Genomic DNA, 25,517 nt, shown 5'->3' on the forward strand with positions numbered 1-25,517 from the left:
CTGGCTTTCTGACAAGCAGGATCAAGTTGAACAAATGATACCTACTGCGCCCTTCCACATCGCCACTCGGGCTGTCCAAAATCCATGGATTCATTTAAGCTGAAGCTACTTGTAACAGCTCAGTTTTGCTGCCATGGCAGTGGTTCTCATAATATCTAACAAGCAGCCATAGCTCAGATGGGAGTCAGGAATGGAAGCCTCTCACGCACAAAACGTGTATGGGCGACACCTGTTCTTCGAGAAAGCAACGCTGGCTGTGATTATCACTTCCCTGTCCTCATTTCTCCTCTGCATTCTGTTTGTTTATTCTGTAATAGCCTCTCCTGTCCTAGCTTCTGAAGCAACATGTGCTTGTAAACAGACCATAGGTTTTATAATAATGATGATGATGATGATGTTCAGTCTCACAATGGATCCAACTGGGCCCATTGCCGCAACTTAAAACACATTCAGCAATGCCCATTACTTGGATAGGTGGTGACGGGAGGGATGGCGGGTAATGAGCAATGCACTGGAATTGTGTTTCTGTGGACGAGTTTGTTGCAACAGGGATGTTGTGAAGATACCAGGGGTGGCAGGAGGCAGACATCCATCCATGTGCGCTACCAAGAGTTCTGTAAAGGAAGTGTAGGGGCTCAACGTGGAGAGCCAGTGTGGTGTAGTGGCTAAAGTGTTGGACTGGGAATCGGGAGATCTGGGTTCTAGACCCCACTTGGCCATGGAAACCCACTGAGTGACTTTGGGCCAGTCACAGACTCTCAGCCCAACCCACCTCCCAGGGTTGTTGTTTGAGGATAAAATGGAGAGAAGGAAGATTATGTTTGCCACCTTGGATTCCTTGGAGGAAAAAAGGCAGGATATAAATGCAATTAATTAATTAATTAAAATAATTTGTATAGAGTGAGGGGCAAAGAATTAACCAGGCATTAAAGGCTTCTTCTTCTTCTTTTTTTTACTGGAAGTCCTTCTTAGTCCCCCTCCACACATACATGCCCTGGCAACTCCTAAAATTTACCAGTCATTGCCCACATTTACCCGTCAGGCTGGTTGGGAGCATGCTGGCCACGATGTCATGTGCCACAAAGGACCTCACAACACAGCCAAGGGGCAGGAAAGCCCCCGTGAAGACAGCTCCCCTGATAAACCACCCTTTCCACCCAGATCTAGCAAGAGCATCCTGCACACCTTGACTTTCTGCTAGAAGGGGGTGGGGCTCAATGCTGTTATGAATGCCTTGCCCCTCCAGGCCCGTAGGCAGCCTAACAGTTCTGGGGGCCTCCCAAAAAGTAGAGGGGCAGTTCACCTGGTGTGCAGGTCTTTTAAAGACAAAATTGGAAACTGCTTTTTAATTATTTGTTTGTAAAAAATGAGGGGAGGACAGAGAAAATTTAGGGAGGGAGGACCTCCCCCGTAGCCCACCCATGGCTATGGGTCCGTGCTCCTGTCAGTCTCAATCGCTCTCTCTCTCTCTGTGCCTCTCTTTCTATCACTCCTAAAGCCCTATTCCTTGATGCATTTCCACCTTTGTGCTGCAAAGCGCCTGTTTGGCAACTGGAATGCCGCTGCTGCTCCCGGCTGCTATTTTTAGACCCATTTCCGACATTGATTGGCAATTACCAGAGAGGCCAATCATCACAACAGGGGCGCCCGAGCTGGCCTGCCAGAGCTCATGCGTGCGCACACGCGTGTAACGGGAGGCAGAAATGAACAGTCTTGACCGGCTCAGATGCTGCACCGGGAAGGTGGTTTGGCAGGATGGGACTCAAAGGCTGCTGGTCAACACGACCGCGCAAAGCGTATCATGACCTCAGTGCTGTCAGGCAAATGGCAACTAAACACGTCCCCTGCCAAAGAAAGGTGCAACTCAAAAGGAGGAGAAAAGGCGAAGAAAAGACTGGTGTAATTAGTGAAACAAATTCAGTCTAATCAATGCTCTTTAATTTAGTAATAATCCAATTATAAACAAACTAATTAACTCATTAACCAAATCCTCTCTCTTGCACACAAGTCAGGCAAAAAGCTCTTTAACCTGCTCGTTCTCCCTGCTTGAGCTGCAATACAATCTCTGGCAGAATTCTGCATCTCACGAAGTCCCTGTGTCTTGCTTGCACTGGAGATCTGTCAGGCAGCAGGGTGGGGGAACTTGCGACCTTCCAGATGCTGTTAGCTCCAATTCCCATCAGCCCCTAGCCAGCATGGCTAATAGTCAGGGATGATAGGAGTTAGAGCCCAAGAGCATTTGGAGAGCACTGGGTGGGTTGCGAAAGGCTGGATTAGAATATTGAGATGAGGATTGGGGGAGACCCAGGCTCAAATCCTCACTCAGCCATGGGAGTCACTTTGGACCAGTCACCATTTCTCAGTCTTCCAAACATCCCAAGGTCATGGTGAGGATAAAATGGAAAGGAAGAGGTGAGCTTCCTGAAGGACGTGCAGGGCAAAAATGTAAGATGCACATACAGAGAGATCTATTCATTTCATGGTATATGACACAGTCTTTAACTCTCCAAAGCAGGACAGGCAACGTGGTGCCCTCCAGATGTTTTGGACTACAAGCCCCACACGCCTCAGCCAGCATAGCCAAGAATAATGGAAACGATAGTCTAAAATGACTGGAAGGCACTGGGTTGCCTACTCCTGCTCCAAAGCAACATCTTACAGTGCAATCCTATACTCAGAAGTCCTGTTGTATTCAATGGCTCCTACTTCTAGGTATGTGGGTATAGGACTGCAGCCTCAATGACACCAAGAGCCATAAGACACAACACTCAATAGATATCTCACATGTTCCTAAAAAGAATTTCATGATCTTCATGGTATCTAGTCTCAGCTCCAGATGAGAAACCCCCTATCCAATGCAAACTGTCATGTTCAAAGCTGCAGAACCTCAGGGCAGGCACAAGAAATTTTGCTGCATGAGGCATGGCAGCAAATTGCACAATCCTTCCCTGAATCAAAATGCACAGTATTATCATTACCATGATCATTTACATTTATATACCACCCTAGGGCTGGTCAACTTATTTTGGCATTGAAGGCAGAAAATGGCACAAGTGAATCATCCCCACCCCTTCCTTGGCAGTAAAAATGCAACAAAAATCAACCAATTAGCTGCCTGAGGCAGTGGCTGCATTCTATCTCATACTAGGATTCTACCTCATACTCGGAGATTGGCAACCAGGGAGAGGGCCTTTTCAGTGGTGGCCCCTCAATTATGGAATGATCTCCCCAACGAGGCTCGCCTGGTGCCGTTATCTTTTTGGCACCAGGTCAAGACTTTTCTCTTCTCCCAGGCATTTAACAGCATTTGCTGAGTTTTTTAACTGACCCCAGAATAGTTGTTTTAAATGAATATTGTCTATTTTTGTTTGTATTTTATGCTTTTTATGCTTTTAAAATGTGTATATTTGTTTTTAATGTTCACTGTTTTTAACTTTTGTAAACCGCCCAGAGAGCTTCAGCTATGGAGTGGTATATTAATGTGATAAATAATAATAATAATAATAATAATAATAATAATAATAATAATAGGGTCTGGCCTTGCTGAACTAGGGATGTGGAAATCAGCAAAATGTGAGCTCTTTGGGGTTCTCTACCTTGAAGCTCATTCTGACTCATGTCCGCATCAGATCGTGAACTCCCCCCCCACCTTTTTTTGGTGAAAATGGCGAAGTATGTGGGTGTGTACTTGGTTGTACGTGCAAAAGTATGCAATTTTCTTCCATCGATTAAAGTGTGTTTGTGCACACTTAACCCCCCAAAAAGTTGGGAATTTTTCATGCATATTTTTTAATTTACACATTTTTTCATTCCCATTTCAGTCCTCCATGAACAGCATCGCAACCTCCGGAATGTATAAGCTTTGACCTCAGATCATGTTCACATCTGCACTCAGGTTCATGAGGTAGGAACAGGGCTAAATTGTGCTCATTCTGAGGCTTCATTGGTTGTTTTACAAGCAACAGTGTGTTGTCAGGTAACGGCATGTAAACGGGGCCTTTTCAGAGGTGGCACCCACCCTGTGGAACACTCTCACTGATGATTTGAGAGGTGTAAACTGTGACAATCTTTGAACGCCTCTTGAAAATATGTTGGTTCCCTCAGGCTTTCATGGCCAAGTAATCGACATGGACACATTCTGTTTTTGCTGGTTTTGTTGTAATGTTTTTATTTTATAATTATTTTGTGCTGTTTTTATATTGGTTTTTATATTGTACTGTATGGGGTTTAATGTAAACCACTTGGAGATGTTAGGCAGTATAGAAGCAGCTTTAATCAGCACCACACTGGAACAAATTTCTCATACATCCCTATGTGGAACCTGGCAAGAGCAGAGTGTCAACAACAGAAACCCAGCTGAGACCCCAGCTCCATTTATTATGGACGCGGCCACACAAGCGGAGCCCAAAGGAGGAGGCAGAAACAGCCACTTGTGGTCACCTTGCAAATCAATTAAGACTGCGCTGACACCACATCCAAACCAAAGTGTTTATGGCTGGAGACAGACAGCATTAATTTTAGAGAGGGTTTGGAAGGGGGCATCATTGCCTGTGGTGCATATAACTATTGCAGCATCAGCTCTAGGAAACAGGGATTTTTTTGTACTGCTCCAGAAACCTGTTTGACTAGAGGTGACAAGGGGACAAAACAAAGAGTCACTATGCCATTGGTGACCATTGCCCCACCACGCCATTTTGACCTCTCTAAAATAAACATCGGTGCTTCCAGCTGAGGCTTTTATTATGCAATCACCCCGCACCGTTCTCATACTTTTGGGGGGTAAGTGAGTCCAGACGTTGCTGTCTTCAATTGGTAGCCCTCTCGTGTTTCCTCACCATAAACTTTAGTCAAGGAAGAAAAGATAGAATAGCTGCACCATGCCTTCTGAAGCACCCTTTGTCTCTAGGGGCAGGACAAAACACCTGTCGGCTACTGAAGGCAGTTTGGGAACAAGACAGGGCTATGGGGGTAGAGAATAGCCACTGAAAACTGGCTTATAATGGGCCAGATAACAAGCTAAGCCATGGTTAGACAGCTAACCCTCTTGCTGCAAGTGGTTAGTGCTTTATGTAGCCACCATGGTTAGGAATGGTTCACATGACATGCTAAGTCATGGCTCACATGACATGCCAAGCCAGTGTGGTGTAGTGGCTAAAGTGTTGGACTGGGAGTTGGGAGATCCAGGTTGTAGTCCCCACTCGGCCATGGAAACCCACTGGGTGACTTTGGGCCAGTCACAGACTCCCAGCCCAACCTACCTCACAGGGTTGTTGTTGTGAGGATAAAATGGAAAGGAGGAGGATTATGTACGCCGCCTTGAGTTCCTTAACAGGAAAAAAGGTGGAATATAAATGCAATAAATAATAATAATAATAATAATAATAATAATAATAATAATAATAATAATATCCCAAACTCTTAAGCATCGTGGTTTAGTGTGTTGTCTGAACAGGGCAACTGAGTCAGACCATTGGTCCATCTAGGCCAGCATTGTTGTTACTGACTGGCAGCAGCTCTCCAGGGATTCAGGGAGGACTCTTTCCTAGCCCTACCTGGAGATGCAAGGAATTGAACCTGGGACCTTCTGCATGCAAAGCAGGGGCTCTGTCCCTGAGCTACAGGCCCATCCCTGGAAAAGGACATCTGCCTGATGATACTCCGGAGAGCAGCTGCTGCTCGTCAGAACAGAACCTTGGCCAGCAACAAGTTCTACCGGAGGGCCACTTGAGGAGAGGGCTGGGCAAGGAGTCTCATCCTTAGACCCTGAACTGGGCTACCAGCAGCAATTCCTGTTGCTACATTGCTAGTAGGCTGGCAACTAGGAGAGCAGCAGAGGGCAGATTCGGCTCTGGAACTCCACTTGCTGATCCTTAGAACAGATGCAATCCACGTGTCTATGTTGTGTTGGGTGGGCTCTCTTCTATGGAAGCCTTGGGTCTGGCTGTCCTCGGGGAGTTGGTGATGGACCCCGTGTTGACTTCAGATTTCATTTTAAGGCATTAACATTTAATACATTAATATTATTAACTGCCTTATATACTGAGTCAGACCTCTGGTCCAGTATATGATTTTGTTCTGACTTTATACTGTTAGTTTTACCCTACCCAGTGCCTGTTTACCCTACCCTGTGCCTGTTTGCATTCTCTTCCCCTCCTTATTGTTTTATTATGATGTTATTAGAATGTAAGCCTATGCGGCAGGGTCTTGCTATTTACTGTTTTACTCTGTACAGCACCATGTACATTGATGGTGATATATAAATAAATAAATAAATAAATAAATAAATAATATTGTCAACACTGACTGGTAGCAACTCTATAGGGTTTCAGGCAGGATTCTTTCCAGTACTCCTGGAGACGCTGGGGATTGAACTGTGGACCTTTCACATTCAAGGCAGGGGCTCCACCACTGAACTACAGCTCTCTCCCAATAGGCAAGAACAGAAAGGAAGTACCAAGTATATGCAAAGTCAGACTATTTGCCCATCCAATGTAGGTCTTCCTACTCAGACTGGCAGGAGCTTTGCAGGTTTCCTAACTGATGCAGATCCTTCCCAACACAAGCTGCAGGATCCTTTTAACTGGAGATGTCAAGGATTGAACCTGGCAGGACCTTCAACCCGCATGTGCTCTACCACTTTGCCATGACCGCTCCCCAGTAGGAACCAATAGGGAGAGCACTGGTCCATCTAGCCATCTCCCCTGACTGACAGCAGCTCTTCAAGGTATCAAGCAGACATAAGTCTTTTAATTGAAGGTGTCCTTTCAAGGGGAGCTGCCAAGGATTGGATCTGGGGCCTTCTGCATGCAAAGTGAGTCCTCCATCACCGACCATATGGGACTGGGAGGGTTCAACAGTGAGTGAAGACGTTGTGAAACTATTGCAAGTTGTTTCTCTGGACGACAAGAAGAGGGCAGCACATCGATTCAAACAAACACAAATGAATCAATCAGTTAATGCCCAAACTAAATACCGCAAAAGGACTGCCGGTGTGCTGCGATAAACAACAGCCATGTCCAGCCATAGCAGACACTGCCTGTCCCAACTTCACATGATGTGCTGCTCTGGCATTCCCTCCTTCCAATCAGCCTCTGCAAGGGAGGGTAATTCTATTGGGCTGTGAGTGGATCACCCCATCACTCCCAATGTGGACACACAGCAGAGTTTCACACACCACCACCACCTCCCAAAATACCCAGTGGTAGGTCGCTGATGCACTTTTGCATGAGTCTGTGTTCTGGGTTTGGAAGCACAATGTTACTGTGTGCTTCCAATCCCCTGTGATTTTAAAAAGGACGCGAGTCAAAGGCTTATTTCTTGTCTCAGATGGACAAAGTGAGTCTCCATTGCCGGGGTCTCTGTGTAGCAAGAGAGAGATGTTGTAGCATTCCTGGCTGGGCCTGTTGGGTGCCTCCTTGCTTGTAGTCGTGGGATCCAGTTTTTCCTCCTCTATATTGCTTGCCACAAAAGTAAATATGCCCCAAGGTGCTCCCACCAAAGGAAAACATCAGATCAAGAACATCCTCAGTCTAAGGTGTTAAATGAAATCCACTTCTCACCCACCCCCACCCCACAATCAAAATGGGGCACAACAGATGTTTGAAGCAATCACTCTCGCTATGACCCATCGTATAATCTCTTTAACATCCCGATCACAAGATCCACGAGACACCAAGAAGTGAAGAAACCGCTATTGTTTTTATTTTAATCACTGACCTTAGCTGCTAGCACCAAAAGCCTCTGGATTTCTGGGAATCTTTTCTTCCAAGAATCCTCACTCGGAGGTCACAGTCATGCCACCACTGTGCCTTCCCCCACAACCTCATACACATCCGCTTCCTGCTACTGCTGGACATTCTTACGTACACTGCTCTCAAGCGAAGCCAGAAATGCCTGATTCTCTGCTCCTCGGCCCTCACCCCATCAGCTAGCTGAAACTCTTTTTCTGTCTCTCCCTAATATTAGCTAAAGCATGTCTACATGAAGGGTTTGCCCTGGGGCGGCTTCGCAGTAGGGGCACATCATCTACATGACGCAGCCGCCATTGCGAAGCCATCCGGGGGCAAACCCCGGAAACGCCGCTGAAGAAAAGTCGGGCACTTATCCCGTCTTTTTTGGCAGTGCAGGCTTGTCACAGCCCATGGCGCCCTCTGATTGGTCTCCATGGGCTGGATAGGGATGGGGGTGCCCCTGCACCTCTGTAAAAGTAAAAGAAATAAAAACAGAGGGGAGGGAGGAGAGGAATGGGGCCGTTCTTCCCCCTTTTAAATTTTATTATCCACACCTGCGTAACTACAGATAATAAAAATAAGAAGAAATCAGGGGGGAGGAACAGGCAGACAGAGGGAGGAGAGGTGGCTCGCCCGGAGACCCTTTCCTCGCGTCCTCCTCTGGCTGCCTCGTTCCTTCCCCCACCCCATTTTTAAAATTTGTATTATTTGTAGCTGCGCAGCTGTGCACATACAGACAATAAAATAAAAAGGGGATTTTTTTTTTTACTTTTACAGGGTGGGAAAGTTCGCACTTGCATTCCTTCCTGTGCAAATGCTGGGAAGGAACGCAAGTGCGGGAGCACGGTGCCTCATAGCGCCAAAGTGCCACCGTCAAGACGGGGGCCTAAGTCTTGTTCTGTTTTAATCCACTTTTTTAAAAAAGAAAAAGCTCCGAACTCTTTACTCAATTGCTTGGGAATCTGTGCCCCCTCTACTTTTCTATCCCTGGAACCTCTCCCTCTGCTCTCAAATCTGTTTCTTGGTTGCACCAATTGTAGTATCCCTCAGGCATAGGGACCATACGGGTGAGCTTACCTGCTCAGCCTGCCACTTGCCCCTAGACTACCAGGCAGTAACTTCAGAGTCTTTTCCTTGCTGGATTCTTTTATTACTAAAACCTCCTAGAACAGTGACACACCAAACTCCCTCAGCAAGGCCCACAACACCAACTGGAAGAAACAGAGGCTCCGCCCAGGCCTTCGAGGAGGACCTGGAGACTTTAATTACTTGGTACTCCCAAAATCTGCTCTCTTCCCTATCTAGATCACTCCACCCTGAACACCTCTAAGTGGACCTTATTCCTACCTGTCTCCCCTCTGCTTTCCCCTTTCCCCCATTATTTCCCCCACCCCATGTATTTTCCAAGCCATTTCTACAAACCCTTGCTAGGATCAGTGTCTATGGCATTTGAGGCTTGTATTTAGCCCTGTCGGTGACAGTTCTCATTTAAAGGCTTGTAAAATAAACAGCTTAACTTTTTCTTATGCTTTAATCCTTAATAAACAGCATATTGTGCTTTCTAAATCTTTATCTCTGACCTCCTTATTCCTAACACCAGGATGCAAAATTTCAAGTCACGCAGAGGGATTTGAAAGCTAAAAGACCCCTTAGACCATCCTTCCCTAGCCTGGTTCTCTCCAGATGTTTTGGACTTCAATTCCCATCAACCCAACCAGCATTGCCAATGCAGGAATGCTAGGAACTACAGCCCAACTTATTTGAAGGGCACCAGGTTGGGGAAGGTTGCTTTACATGTTTGTTCAGGTTGGGGGTTGGACTTGACGGCCTTATAGGCCCCTTCCAACTGTACTATTCTATGATTCTAATTGTGCACACATGGAAATCAACCAGCACATGGTAACTCATGCAGAAACAAAGTGGGTGGGCTCTTCTGAGAGCAGGGAATTATTTTGCACTCTTAAGAGTAAGCCCTTTCTAGTGTATGAAATGTGATTTCTGTTATTAATTGAAGGCTACCAGATTTTTGAGAAACCCCAAAATAGACTTCAGGTGGCTTTCAGAGGATGCACGTCAAGAACTATTTCAGTAGGTAATGTAAGGGCTGCTCCTGCTTTCTGCCCAGATCCCCAATGGCATCTCAGGCCCTTTCTACCCCTAAGGAGTATCCCAGGAAAATGAAGGGATTGTCCCTGCCTGCTCCTGGGATCCCCTGTGTGTCATTTGGATGCACTGGGACGATCCTGGGATGATCCCGGGGGGAAAAGGCAAGTGTAGAAATGGCCTCAGACTTTTCCAAATATTTCTCATTCTTAGGAACTTGGGATTTTCCTAGCTCTAGAAACATATTCTATTTTTAAAAAGCTGTTTAACATCAGGAAGAGAGGAAATGTACATACTACCAGACTTGGGAGGGTGGACTAGGAAGGATAAGATGTGTAAGCAGTAGTGCAGGACCCCATAATGGAGGGAAAATGGGGGGAAATAAATGGATTGTAGCCTATATGCCAGAGGCTGTGTGTTGGGGCTTGAGTTATAGGAATGAGAGGGGACAAGGCTCAAACCACTGAGAATAGATGATACTTACTAAAATCTCTGGGAGACCTTTACAATAGTCGTGAATTGAGGGCTGATTGTGGTCACTGGGTTATTATTATAGCAAAGGACTCTGTACATGTTCAGGTGCTGAGGTGCATCCTTCTTCCACAATCACATCACATGTGCCAGGAGAACGGAACCTTTGCTCTGTAATAGGTTCTGGGGCTAAACCCTGGTGAGCCTTGGCTCAGATTAAACCCTGCTGGCCCCTGTTCTTTTAAGGACAAAACACAAACAAATACGAAGCCGCTCACAGAATCATCTGACCAAAAGGAACCACCAGCAAGAGCTTCCTGAGCGCAACTAATATAATGATGAGCTCAGCTGTTTGTGGCGCATCCCTCGGAGACATTCAGATGCCCTTCCTCGCTCAACGAGATGCAGAGCAAACAAAAATGTGCTAGGCAGGGCACAGGGGCTCAGCATGCAGCCGTCACTCCCCCACCCCAGATTCCTGCTAGAAAAGCCGATGCCCCCCCCCCACCTCCAGTCAGTGCTGAGGCCAGCTGGAGAAGGGGGATGTGAACAGGGGACATATTCAAGGAGATGTGATATTGTTTCCCTCGGTGCTCCGCGCACAGCCACAGCGATGTTGGGAAACGAAGCTGGGTCCGGTGGGGTTTCGTTCTGTCCTCAGCTTAACTCCTCTCTCTCCTCGGGTTCCTGTCAACAGCTCTGCCATTCTCTCCTCATGAGAAGCTCTAGGAGAAACCACACAGGCCAAGTATGGCATAGAGACCGTTTTCAGAAGTCTGGCAGGGGATGAGGCAGAGAGATATTTTATGTTGCTCTTGACATTGGATGGAACTGTTCTGGATGGGAAACACAGCCTGGCTCTTGTCTAGACTGTAGAATCACCTTCCTCAGCCAAATGATGCCCTCTGGATACCTTGGTCTGTAACTCTTATAATACTTAGCCAGCAAGGCCAATGGTCACAAATGCACTGGAGTCCTCCATAAGAAGTTAATTTGAAACAGAATACAACCCCCACCCCCAAAAAACATTATTCAACTCAAGCTAGACATGACTAAATTCTATTGAAAACACTGGGACTTAAACTTAGGCCACAGCTAGACCTAAGGTTTATCCTGGGATCATCCAGGGTTCGCCCCTGCCTGAGCACTGGATCCCCTGTGTGTCACCTAGATGAACAGGTTTGACCCCTGGACGATCCAGGGATAAACCTTAGGTCTAGCTATGGCCTTAGTTGCAACAACCTTGTTCCAGCAAGGGGAAGCACTGTGGCACAGTTTTGTTTATGTCTGAGGTTTGTTCAGGTGTATTGAGGAGGGCAGGCGACAGGAACTAAGGAACAAAATGAAGGAGAAAGTTTGGTCAAGAGAAGAGCCCGGCTCATGGCTTGTTTCACAAAACAGCCCTATCTTTCTCGAGAAATTTCTCTTGGCCTGGGCCTCTGGATTCTGAAATGCGGGGAGAAACAGAAATGGTTGCTATGGTGACCAGGCCTTGACCAAGCAAGGAGACAATGGACCAGTATTGGGAAGGTACAAAGTTGGATACTGCCAATGGCGTTGTGCCCAGAATGTACCCTGATAAGACCCTAGGATCATGTCAGTTGCCCCAAGACAAAGGGAAGTTGTTTCTGGGAAGCAAAGAAAGTTGTGCAATGTGCCCCCCACCCGCCCCACCATCTGCCATCAACCAATACAGAATCACATTTTCGTTATACGGTGTGTGTAGACAGAACCAGAGAGCAGGAAAGGTTTTTGGGAAACAGAGAGAAACCTCTTCTTCACTGGACTCCATCTTATCGTCAGCTCTTTCACACATATGTGTGAGTTCCTCCCCCTGCACCTGCATGCCTTGTGTGTGCTGAAACTTATCTTTCTTTTTTGGAACACAGTGAGTTGGAAGCTTTGCTTTTAGATTGAATTATGTTTGCCTGCAGCATTTTTTTTTTTTTTTTACCATGGATTAGGTTTTTCTGTGCTGGGTTTTCCCTACAAACATTTGCACACCTCGGACTAATCTTGTTACTTTTTGGTGTGTGTGTGCTTACTTCTCCAATATCAGAATATTTCCTTGTGATTTTTACACAGAACTAGTTTTTTCCTGGCCTGTGGAAATTTCCTAGGTTTTTGTTTTATTTTCTCTTACACACACACTTTTCTTTTTCATGTACCTCCCTGGATTGATTTTCGATTTGGATTTCATCTTGAACCCTGGAACTTCCATCTAGGACCACGCGAGCCTGTCTCCTCTGCTTGAGGTAAGTAGCTATAAGACTTTGTTCCCCAATCTTTTGGCCCAACTGCTATACAGCTGGGATTGTAGTATGTTTAACTAGGAAACTGGTGGAAGAGTAGGAGCCATTGTAGGCTTTTATAAAGGGCTAGCTTTAGCTAATTTTGCATGTTGTAAGCCTTGTATATAAGAGTCACTTCAAACTTTAATCCAAGTCGCTTGACACTGTACTTTTCATTTAATCACTGCATAATCCTTTCTCTGAAATTCATTTATTTTTCTCTGATTTTTTGTGTGTGGACTGTGTGTTTATCTCATAAACCTATTTCTCTGCTATGGTTTAAGTAAATCTTTCAACTGTATTGCACCTGTAAATAATCTTAGGTCATCTCTGGTTAAACCCTCTCACCCCCCGGGAAAAATTAAAAAAACTCATTTTCACCAGGTTCAGTCCCTAGCTTCTCCAAGCAGGATTAGCAAAAAGCCTCCTTTCTCAAACTGTGGAGAGACACGGCTACATATTGAGCTAGGATGGACCAATGCTCCGACACAATATTAGGCAAGTTCCTGCATTCAGTGGTACTTAACCACATTTTGAACAGTGGGTCTTGGCATGGATATCATTAGCATCATGTGAAAAAGCTGTCTAAAACAGAACTGTTTGGGGTGGAATCCAATGCATGTTTAGAAAGAAAAAAGTCCTACAACTCTCAGCATGCCTTAGCCAAAACCATTGGTTTGAGTGGCACGGTCAGCTGGCATATGCTGGCAAGTTCTAGCATCTTTTCCTGGCTAAACATGCATAGGATTCCGCATTTAGAGAAGGAGGAACAAAACAATAGAAAGGGGGTTGTGAGGGGTGGGGATAGTGGAGGCTGAAAGGATCAGGAAATTACTTTAAACTGTCCAAGCCATATTGCATATGATATTTTATAATTTGGTTTTATAAGTATCAGTGCTTAAATAACATATAGACATTTGAATGACTTTCATACATTAGCTTTGCCAAGTGCCTGCCAGTCATTACAGCATTTTGCATTAATTGGTCAGAGCACTGAAAGGTCTGGAGGAGGTATATGAGAGCCAGTGTAGTGTAGTGGCTAAGGTGTTGGACTGGGAGTCAAGAGATCCTGGGTTCTAGTCCCCACTCGGCCATGGAAACCCACTAGGTGACTTTGGGCCATTCGCACACTCTCAGCCCAACCTACCTCACAGGGTTGCTGTTGTGAGGATAAAATGGAGAGGAGGAGAAGGAGGAGGATTATGTACACCGCCTTGGGTTCCTTGGAGGAAAAAAAGGCACGATATAAATGCATGTGGGTAAAATACAGCCTTCACACATCCCTCCCCTCAAACGTGTCCATAAGGGCTAGAAACTTGATTTTTTTAAATTTATTTTTTAAAATAGCAATGGCTGGATATTCAAAGGGGAGGCTTGGAAGATTCCAATAACACCACTCCCCATTTGCTACAGCCCCAGATCTGAGGTTTAGCACATACTGGGGTTCCAGTAAAGAAAAGGTGAATCAGCATTTTTTTTGTCTATACTGAAGGCAGCACTATTTCTTTTGCCACATAGGCAGCCAAAGAAAGATGAAGATAAGCAGCAGAGCCTGCTAGGTCACTGACCTCATCAGGTTTGTTTGTCATGTTAGCTTTTCTTCTGCTCGTGCCTTTGCTACATTGACTAACGCTGCCACAGCCATTGTTCATTCCTGGCACTTACGTGGCTCATCATAGATAAAAAAACGTTCTCTCTGATGGGAGCACGTAAAACCATTGGTTTGAGAGGTCTGGTTAATGAGATACACTCATCTGACTCCCCTGTGCCTTTAAAGCAGCCCTTTCATTTGTTGCAGCTTGTCAATATGTTTACAACTCCTAGGAACCCTTTCCACTCTACCCCTTGGCCTTTCATTCCAGGATATTGCATAGCCCTGAAATATGACCTTCCCTGCTATTCCAGACCCAAAGGAGGGGTTTGCCAGCTATTTTGCAACAGTTGGGTGTCCTCATGCTGGAAGCGCAATCACTCCCTGCCCAAAATGAATCTGGTTTCCTAGAGGGCACAAACAAGTGTCCTATATTTAGGGATGTGCACACTTTCAGATAAATTTAGGAAGAATTATGCACCAAAAAATCTTAGCTCTATTTGCATTCATTTGGTTATTTTGCATAAATGGAAGGGTACAGAGATCTTTGCAGGGGGGGGGTAAAACCCCTTTTAACCACAAAACCCCCCTACTCAGCTGTCTATTCGGATGGAGAAACATCTCATACATAAGTATTGTAACTATCTACCCTTTGCTAATCTCCCCTTTCTGGGCTCAAGTGGGCAACGGCCATACAACTCCAGACATTCTTGAACAACATGGATTATCTGGATACATTTCAATCTGGTTTCCGTCCTGGAAAGTGCCTTGGTTATTGTGATAGATGACCTATGCCAGGAGGAAGACAGGAGGGCTGTGGCCCTGCTCATTCTCCAGGATGGCTCAGAAGATTTCCTAACAACTGCAATGCTCTGTTGGTGCATAGCATAGTGACAGTGCACCTGCCTTGCATGCAGAAGGTTCCAGGTTCAATACCCGGTATCTCCAGGTTGGGTAGGAAAAACTTCTGCCTCAAACTATGGAAAGCCACTGCTGCCAGTCAGTGTAGCTATTACTGGGCTAGATGAACCAAGGGTATGACTAAGTATAAGGCAACTTTCTGTGTTCCTATGAACTTGTGCTATGGTGTTCTACAGGACTATATTTCATCTCTCATGCAGTTCAACATGAAACCCAAGCAAGGTCAGCTAGTGATTTGGAAGTAGGTATCATCAGGACACTGACACACCCACGTCTCTTTCCCTTTTTCATCCGATTCAGATGAGGCAGTAGATGTGTTGAATTAATAATGGATTGGATAAAGACAAATGCATTGAGGCTCGATCCAGACAAGGTAGAGGTACAGGTGATCGGTGGTTTCTCTAATATGGAAGGTGGTGTTCAGTCTGTTCTAGCTATGTGTTACACCATCGATAAAGCTTGGGAGTGTTGCTAGATCCAGTCCAGTCTTTATTTATTTATTTATTTCATTTTTATTCCACCCAATAGCTGAAGCTCTCTGGGTGGTTCACAAAAATTAAAACCATAATAAAACAACCAACAGGTTAAAAACATAAATACAAAATACAGTATAAAAAGCACAACCAGGATAAAACCACGCAGCAAAACTGATATAAGATTAAAATACAGAGTTAGAACAGTAAAATTTAAGTTAAAATTTAAGTTAACTTTTGATGCTCAAGCCAATCAGTAGCACAGAGCACTTTTCAACACCTACAGTTAATATGCCACCTGCAACCCCCTTCTGGACTGAGTAATCCCAGACAAAGTTTTTATAGTACCATCATCCTGCCTAATTCATAGAATTTTATGGGGCATCTAGACTGTGGCTGGTTTCACACACCAGGCTAACCCACCAAGGGTTATCGTGTTTTGTCTGAATGCAGCATGTTTTCCACAGGGTGGCTTGTTAACTATGCAGCATGTTTTCCACAGGGTGGCTTGTTAACTATGCAGTGTGGTTTATTTTTCTTGAAAAAGCCACCTTGAGAACCCATGGCTTGTTGTTGGGTTGTTCAGAGTGGTTAACAAGCCATACTGTATGGTTAATGAGCAACTCTGTAGAAAATACACTGCATTCAGACAACACAATAACACACCCTGCAGAACAAGTGCTCTGTTCAGAAAACCCGATAACCATTGGTTCAACTACAACCCACGCTGGTTGGGTTAACATGTTGTGTGAACCTAGCCCATGTCATCGTCCAACCATTATCCTCCTGTGTTTTCCCATAGCTTCCCAGGCTATGACACTTTAACGTGCTGGATGATAAGCCATGACAGTTAAAACTTGCTAGAAATTAAATTTATTGACTGGATATAGGCCAGGCACTTTCTCCTAGTATGCCCCAAATCAAGATTGCCCATGGTTCTCTGTTGAAACAAAAGAAAGCAACGAGGAAAAAACATCTCAATTCCAGGAAGCAAGAAAGAAAAAGAAATCACATAATACTACAAATTCTGTGATACAGTATGTGGCCACCAGATCAATTAGCAACAGAGACAAAGAGAGGTTTGCCCCTCTTTGGTGGGATCTGGATAACTGCTGCTTGAATTATAGGAGTCGGGGTGCAGGGTAATAAAATCTAAAAGCCCAACCCATTGACTCTCTCCAGTTTCACCAAATTGTGCCCCCATAGTAGGCTTTAAAAACAAGGCCAGTACAAAAGGTAAGTTGACTAGGCTTCCTCTGTTCCCTCCACCCCCCTCCGGTAATTCAAGCACTGTGGATGAACCTGGTCAGGATGAGACCTACCCTCTTTCCCTATTCCTCAGCAGTCACCTTTAAGGGTTCTGTCCCTTCCTTATGCATGATGGCCAGTATCCAACTGGGGTCTTCCAAGCATGGCCAGCCCCATTGGCCCCCATCCTGCAAATGGCCCCTACTGCTTGCATGACAGCAGTTTTAAATGAAAAGATGGTGCTATTACTCACTTGGGATAGGATACGCTATAAAAATAAATAAATGTACCCATTCTTTTTTGGCAGCACGTAAATACTTTATAAATGCCAATAAAATTTGTGCTTTTAACCTGTTGGTTGTTTTATTATGGTTTGAATTTTTGTGAACCGTCCAGAGAGCTTCGGCTATTGGGCAGTATAAAAATGTAATAAATAAAATAAAATAAATAATAAATAAAATTACCTGTGAATTCAACTCAACTAGCTGCAACCACCACAACTGTTCTCTGGTAAATTAAATCCAGACGGGCCAGTTCACACATGCATGATGACTGCAGGATCAAGGATAAGTGCGGCATCTCAGATCAGTCACCATTTCAATAGAGTCAGTTAACACATTTACATGTGAGTCACCAAGCGCTGAGTAATCAAGCAGTGAGAAAGCAAATGATGCGTACAGATGTAGTCACCGGCCCTGCACTTCCAGCAAATGCTCCCACCTGGGATGTCACTGGAAGCTGGAACTGTCCAAGGCAACAAGATCATCACTACCTATTGGGAGCCATGTGTCTTTATCCATCCAGTGAGACAACTTTAGGGCAGCCGCTCAGCCTAACCTACTTACAGGGTAGCCGTGAGGATGAAATGGAGAGGAGGATCGTGCACATTTCCTTGGGCTCCTTGAAGGAAAGGCAAGATAGAAATGTAACAAATAAATAAGCAAATTGGGCAACTGCAGGTTGTAGGGGAGTGAGTAGTGTGGTCAGGGACTGGGGTCAACCACTGTGCAAAGCCAAGCAGAGTAGTGGCCATAAAAGGCCATCTCCCGTTGTATTACCTAGTTTGGCTTCCCAATCCTTGCAGGGACTGAATCCAGGACCATCTATGTGCAAAACAAGAGCGATGGGCCTTGCTCATAGGCGCCCTGATATCTCCAGGTAGAATTCATTTGAACAACAATGGCATCCAGATCAGGCTCAAACTCAAGGAGCTTTGATTTCCCTAGAGATAGAAGCATTTGGAAAATTTTGCAGGTCAGTGTGCAGGGCTGTCTGTTTGATGGCTTCTCTTCAAAACTCTCCCTAACACAGCTTTCCCCAACCCAGTGACCTGCAGTTGTTCTGGACTACAAGCCTCATCATCCCCAGCATTGCCCATCTGGTTGGGGTTGATGAGAGCTGAAATTCAAGGCATCTGGAGGGAACCAGGTTGATGAGGGCTACCTTCATGATATCATCCCCGCCTATAGGAGAAGTAGTAGAAATAAACTTCAACCAACTGTTGCTGCCACTGATGTATTTTTATTTATTTCATTTATATCCCACCATTTTTCCTCCAAGGAACCCAAGGTGGTGTACATAATTCCCTTCCTCTCCATTTTATCCTCACAACAACAACCCTGTGAGGTAGGTTGGGCTGAGAGTCTGTGACTGGCCCAAAGTCCCTCAGTGGGTTTCCATGGCTGAGTGGAGACTAGATCTCAGTTCTCCCAACTCCCAGTCCAACACCTTAGCAACTACACCACACTGGCTGCTCCTGATTTGTCCTTGCAAGGAAGCAGGTGAAGAAGCGAGGCGGGATAACCTTCCATGGTCTTCATTTTGGACACAGCGTCACAATCTAAACTCAACCACTACGCAGAAAAGAAATCACTTTGTTCCCAGTGCAGGTTCAAGTTATTTTGCAGCAGGGGCATTGTTAGGCCTGGGCCCACAGGGACTCAGCCCCGAAACTATTTCCCAGGGCCCAGAGTGCCCACTGATGCCAATAGAACAAGTATTTTCTAATCTTAATTTTCATACAGGAGGCAATTTTCAAGGGGGATTGCAGCTGGGGAGAGGAGGGGTTAACTGCTTCCTCCCCACATGCTGCAACACCTCCCCACACACAACTGCCTCCCTGCATGCTAATTCAGTTTAGGATCTGAAGCAGGGTGCAAATTAACTGATTTTATCTGAGATTATTTGGAAGAGAAATTAATTGGCTGCTTTTGCCTCCTGTGAAATTTAAATAAATCCTGGTAATTGTCTCTAAGTTTGCATATACAGATGAGCCTCCACCCCCCAGTCTTTTCAGAGCCTAGCAACACCCCTGTTTTATGGCCCCAGGCAGATTAGCTTTGCTGCCCCCTGCACTCCCCACCCTTCTTATATGCAGCAATGGGGCTTTCCAAGTGTATTGGCCTCCCAGGAGTGTTCCAAGTGTAACTCCCATTCTTTGATCATTACAAGTGAATGGAGCCAAGTGAAAGGACACAACCAGTGTTTGGCAGTAACTTCCATATTAGCAAAAGGACGGGATAAAAGACAGGGTTCGCGATTGGAAAAATTAACCCCAACCCATCTCAGATCATGTTATCCCAAGGAAGGATGATCTTGTACCTAGACCTTAGTTCCAGAACTTGGACTTCTGCTGTCACAGGGAGCCACCTGAAATGCTTACTGGGTTGGGTTGTTTGTTCCTCTTCCCCATAGAGCTATTATTCTCCTACAACCCACAGGTCAGCCCGACTTGTACTTCCTAGCTACTCTAATACAACTCCACAATGCAATGAGTACCAATAGGTTGCTAGATGCTCTATAACATCCTTCCCAACCTGGTGCCCTCCAGATGTATTTATTTATTTTTGCATTTATATCCCACCCTTTTTTCCTCCAAGGAACCCAAGGTGGTGTACATAATTCCCCTCTTCTCCATTTTATCCTCACAACAACAACCCTGTGAGGTGGGTTGGGCTAAGAGTCTGTGACTGGCCCAAAGTCACCCAATGACTTTGTATGGCTGAGCGGGGACTAGAACCCAGATCTCCGAACTCCCAGTCCAACACCCTAGCCACTATACTACACTGGCTCTCAGTGTTGGACTACAATTCCCAACACCTCCAGCCAGCCAATGGCCATGCTGGCTGAGGATGATGGGAGTTGTAAACCAAGGCATCTAGAGGCCACCGGGTTGGGGAAGTCTGCTGTAAAGAATGTAGAACAAAAATATTTTTACTTCTTAACATCTATGTACCACCTTATCTGCTCAACATTCATCAGTGAGGAATACATATCCCAAGGACCTTGAGGTTTCTTGGATATTAAGATGCTATGGGGTGATAGGAAACTGGGGTTTTCTGGGTTCTCCCATTGGGAGATATGGTTGCCAACTGACCGGGGAAACACACATACACACACACACACACTTATGAATCTTTTAAAAGCAGCTGTATCTGCAGATATCAGCAAGTGAAGCTTTTCATGGCAAGGAAATAAGCATGTTCACCTCCTATGTCTTCAGAGCAAACTACTATGAAAGGCACACGAGCAGAGAGAATGGTGGACCAGGACCTTGAACACTTTTCAAAATTGTGCAGAAGAGCAAATTTCGGCAGAGATTGAAGTCACAGGAGCCCTGTCCTGAACACTGCATTTTACACTTTCCATGGCACAATTTCTCCCAGAGCAAACCTCGACAGATCCCAGAGCTATACTGCACACTCTCACTCCTGGCGGAATCTGAATGGCGTTCCCCATTTTTCAGCACACTTCCAATAAAATGGCACGTCAGTCATCCACCGACATCCACGCTACAGCGACATCCACACTACAACACCAGGAAGCCACCTAGGGCTAATAAACTAGCCTCTAACTGCACAAGACATTTCGTGAGCTGTCCCTGCCTGCTGGCAAAACATCTTAAGAAGCAATGGCAATGTCGCCTGCCCAGAGAATCCCAGTTCCCTATCACCCCATAGCATCTCAATACCCAAGAATCCTCAATTTCACAAGGCAAGTCTTCACAACAATAAGATGCCCTTAAACGAGCGACTGGCAACACCCCCAAAATTGACCCGCTCCCTCCAACGCTCCGGATTTCTTAAATGACCTACATATAACCGAACTGACCAAATGACAGGCATGCCAAAACAACACACCCACAAGGGACAGCCACCTACACCCCCCCCCAAGGACTCACCCAGGCAGAGCCCCCCACAGGAGCCCAGGTCATGCATGACCCGTTGTAATATGTGTGGATCTGGGCTCATCAGAAGCATGGTAGCGGGTGAGCAGGAAGAGAATGGCCAAGCTTAATAGAAAACCCAATTCACGACCACCCGCAAGGGGAGGCTCTTTTCTTGGGGAAATCACCTGGCCAAAGAAGGTCTTATCCAGGAAGGTGATGGGTGCCCAGATATAAGAGGACCGCATCCCTCCCCCCCCCTTCTGCATTTCCGTTCCGCCCAAATCATGAAGAAAGCAAGTGGGCCACCGGGCGGGGTGTAGGTGGGTGGGAAGGAGGGAAAGCAGCAATTGCCAAAACGAGAGGAGCCGGGGAGGTCACACACGTTCAGAACGGGGAAAGCCCCTTTTTAACTCTGGACGGTGATTCAATGCAGGAAGGTATTCTTCACATGCTCAGAGGCGCTCCTAAACACACTTCCCCAGTGGAGGTGGGGGGACGGTGGAGGAGAAAGAGGACTTGCTCCAGGGCAAGATCAGGGGGCTACCACACGACGTTATATTATATTATTATTATTATTATTATTATTATTATTATTAGCCCAGTGAAGCTTAAAAAAACAGGTCCCGGGGCTAAGCCCTGGCTGGGCTTGATCGCCTCTCCAACTCCGACGGGGTCGGGAGGGGGAGAGAACATCCCCAAACACCGAACAAAGCTTAGCCGGCGTCCGCCCCCGCTGCCGCCCACCTGCTCCGCCGCCTCTGGGTCGAGATGAGGCTCCAGCAGCGGCACCGTGAACTGGATCTTGCGGGGACTGTTGGGCTCCATGTCCCGGAGCGTCCGGGAAGCAGGCAGGATCTCCTCGGCGCCTCCTGCTCAGCCGCGCTGGGTGGCTCGCTGCACCTCGGCGCCCTCCTTCGCCTTCTCGCAGGTTGCTCAGTCCGCTCTGCGTGCGCCCTGCCGCTCTCCTTCCCACCCAGCGCGCTGGCTCGCTGGCTCGCCAGCTCGCTCCCTCCCAGACGCCCTCCGCGCCAGGAGCGCTGCGATTGGCTGTGCGGGCTTGCCTGCTCTGCCTCCCACGCCCTCCGACGCACCCGCGCGGCGCCGGGGAGAAGAACCACACGCGGGCGCACCGAATCCGGAGCAGAGTCCTGGGAAAGGCCCGACGAAGAGGCGAGGAAAACGCGGACGCGCCAACCGGCCCCCAGCCCCTTTGTGACTTTAACTTGCCCATAAGGTGCTTTTGGGGCTCGGGTGCTAGATCAGATCAGGTGTCTTATCGAATAAGTCCGTAATCCTACATCCCCTTACTTGGGGCTAAACCCCGTTGGGATAGGTGGCGCGTCAAGGGTATTTCAAAACTTTGTTGTTTGTTTGTTTGCTGCATTTATATCACACCTTTTCCTCCAAGAAGCCCGAGGTGGCCTACATGATCTGGGGCGGTGCTAAAAGGCGACGGGATGGGCAAGCGTCTCCTCAAACGAGCTCGCCACCCCACTCGCTCCCCCCCCAATTGCTGGAGTCTTGTCATTACTTGAAGGAAAGGCACTGTTCACATGTATGAGGGCATTCATATTTTATCATTTCTGTAGCTCTTATACAGTTCAGATGATGATGATGATGATGATGATGATGATTATTATTATTATTAACATTTGTATACTGCCCAATAGCTGAAGCTCTCTGAAGTGTTTAGGAGCGCCTCTTCTCGATCCTCCCAGAGTGCAGGACACGGAATAATGGACTCAAGTTAAAGGAAGCCAGATTCCAGCTGGACATCAGGAAAAACTTCCTGACTGTTAGAGCAGTGCGACAATGGAATCAGTTACCTAGGGAGGTTGTGGGCTCTCCCACACTAGAGGCCTTCAAGAGGCAGCTGGACAAGCATCTGTCGGGGATGCTTTAGGGTGGATTCCTGCATTGAGCAGGGGGTTGGGCTCGATGGCCTTGTAGGCCCCTTCCAACTCTGCTATTCTATGATTCTATGATTCTATGGGCGGTTTACAGAAGATTAAAACAGCTAAAAGCAATATACAACATTTTAAACTACAAAAACATACAACATACACAGAAACACAGATTTAAAACAACTATAAGCAACTTTAAAAACAAATATAGGAACAGTAAAGCTCATCACATATTTCTAAATGCCTAGGAAAAGAGAAAAGTTTTAACCTGGTGCCAAAAAGATAATGTTGGTGCCAGGTGGGCCTCGTCGGGGAGATTTTTGTATAATTGAGGGGCCACCACAGACAAGGCCCTCTCCCTTATTGCTGTCCTCCGAGCTTCCCTTGGAGTAGGCGCCCGGAGAAGGACTTTAGATGTTGAACGTAGTGTACAGGTAGGTTCATGTTGGGAAAAGCGTTCCGTCAGGTATTGTGGTCCTGAGCCATGTGAGGAGCACCATGAAATGGGCTCGTAAATGTAACGGCAGCCAATGCAGCTCATGACCCAACAAAGATTGCACATTTTGCAGCTACTGACATACACTCCAAGATGCCAACAGATCAGTGGTAATCCACTGAGTGGAAAGGGGAATCATCTGACGTGCAGGAGAAAGAAGTAACTTGATTTATTATTTATATACAGCGTGTCTAATAGTAGAAAAGAAAAGAAATTCTAACCCATGAATTAACATTTTTCAAAATTAAAATTAAATTCCCCTTCTGTGGTGTAGGTGTAAAGTAACCATTTCCCCATTTATTTCAGAAATAATAGGATGGAAGTGTTAATGTGAAATAAACCATTATTTCTCTTTCAGAGATCTTAACGTATGAGACTTTGCTGCTTCTGTGCCCACATGATCCTCATCCTCCTTTTCATTTTATCCTCACAAGGTTAGGCTGAGCATCAGTGACTGCTCAAATTCACCCAGTGAGCTTCATGGCTGAGTGGGGACTTGAACCCAAGTCTCCCCTGTCCTATTTCAACCCTCTGACCACTACACCACTCTGGCTTTTCAGGCTACCTGAAAGACTGCCTTATCTCATACGAGTGTGCCTGATCCTTAAGACCTTCTGGAGAGGCCCTTCTTTGGTGGCAATGTGAGATTAGGGCCTTTTTGGTGGCTGCTCCCAGACTGTGGAACTCCATCCCATGGGAGATTAGGGTTGTGTCCTTACCTCCTGATTCTCCCCAAAACCCACAGCATTGCTGCTGCAAAGCAACAGCAATGAAGGTACACTGCAGCAGCAACAGCTGAGAAAGCTACTCCTTATTCAACGTGAGCACCGTATCGAGGTGGTGAGGCTCCAGCCCCTCTGCGTCCAAGTCCCACTACTTCCACTGAGATTTAAGCCTAGACCCACGACATACAGGGGTTACCGCTTACTGGGTGCCTGGGATGCTTCCTTCTCCCCCACATTACTCCGGTAATTCCCCAGCACCACCCCTAATTTTTGTGCTGTGTGATGTCTCATCATCCAGCTTGAACTTACACAATGAAGAGTAACCCTCAGCAAGGTAGAAGGCTGTGATGGGTGAATGGGAAGCGTCGCCACATTGATTTGCATCGGAGCAATTGCAAAAATCGCAGTAAAATGACACCAAAAAATCACAGTTTTGGGGAGAAACCCTGACATGGCTGCGAGTTGCCAGCTGCGTCATAAAAACAACACAGCGCCACTGCGCAGCCACGATGGTACGTATAGGACATATCAATAAGCCCTAGGTTCACCCCCTCTCTGCTGTCATTTGGCCAGCAAACAAAGACCACCTTTGGCCTATAAGTGGATCTGATGGCTTGGGTGTTGTTTTTATTTTGTAACTGTTATTTTTAATCATATTTTCATGTTTTTGTAAGCTGCCTTGGGTGCCATTTTTTTGGTAGAAAGGCAGGGTATAAATCAAATAAGGACATTGGCCACACACCTTGATCTTCTGGGTTTTGCTGTCTGACAATAAGACAGAAACTACCAAGCTCCCCACCCCTGACAGGTCAGAATCCCCTATGCCACACTTCTGGACCCAACAAACATCAGGATTCCACCACTTCACCTGCCAAAACCTTGCTGGGATCCATCCACTGGCAGAGCAAAACTGGGCCTGGCCCAGGCCAGATATTTTTAAGAACACATTTACCAGGCCTGACTGGGGCAAGTCTTTTTAAAATGTAAATATAGGATCTAGAGCAACGACCACTAATATCAGGTGATTGAGACAAATGTACCCTGCATGGATAAGCTGCACACAAAACCTGAAACACACTCAGTCTCAATGAGAAGTACACAATGCACAGATATGGTGAAGAACCACCCACAGAAACTTCAAACTTGCAGCAGATTCACACATTCTGAAGAGGGCACAGCATAGCAGAGACAAGGGCTGGAAGAAAAATATATAACACATGCTCACACACACACCATTTAGGAATGATGCACAGAGATCATAGAACTAACTCTCTCTCTCTCTCTCTCTCACACACACACACACACACACCATTTAGGAATGATGCACAGAGACCATAGAAAACACCCCCCCTCTCTCTCTCTCACACACACACACATGCTGACCATACCAGCTGTG

At 46.2% G+C, this 25,517-nt stretch overlaps 1 protein-coding gene across 1 annotated transcript in view; it reads right to left on the reverse strand.

The window, feature by feature from the left end:
• PPP1R1A (protein phosphatase 1 regulatory inhibitor subunit 1A) overlaps nt 1-21,920 on the reverse strand; it is a 90,103-nt gene extending 68,183 nt beyond the window's left edge. Inside the window, exon 1 of the mRNA XM_063119263.1 lies at nt 21,741-21,920. Coding sequence (XP_062975333.1) covers nt 21,741-21,821 — 81 coding nt within the window. The 5' untranslated portion in view covers nt 21,822-21,920. The remainder of the gene's footprint in view (nt 1-21,740) is intronic.
• Between the last annotated feature and the right edge of the window lie 3,597 nt (nt 21,921-25,517).

Source organism: Elgaria multicarinata, chromosome 3 (genome assembly GCF_023053635.1).
Source record: "Elgaria multicarinata webbii isolate HBS135686 ecotype San Diego chromosome 3, rElgMul1.1.pri, whole genome shotgun sequence".
Taxonomy (NCBI): Eukaryota; Metazoa; Chordata; class Lepidosauria; order Squamata; family Anguidae; genus Elgaria; species Elgaria multicarinata.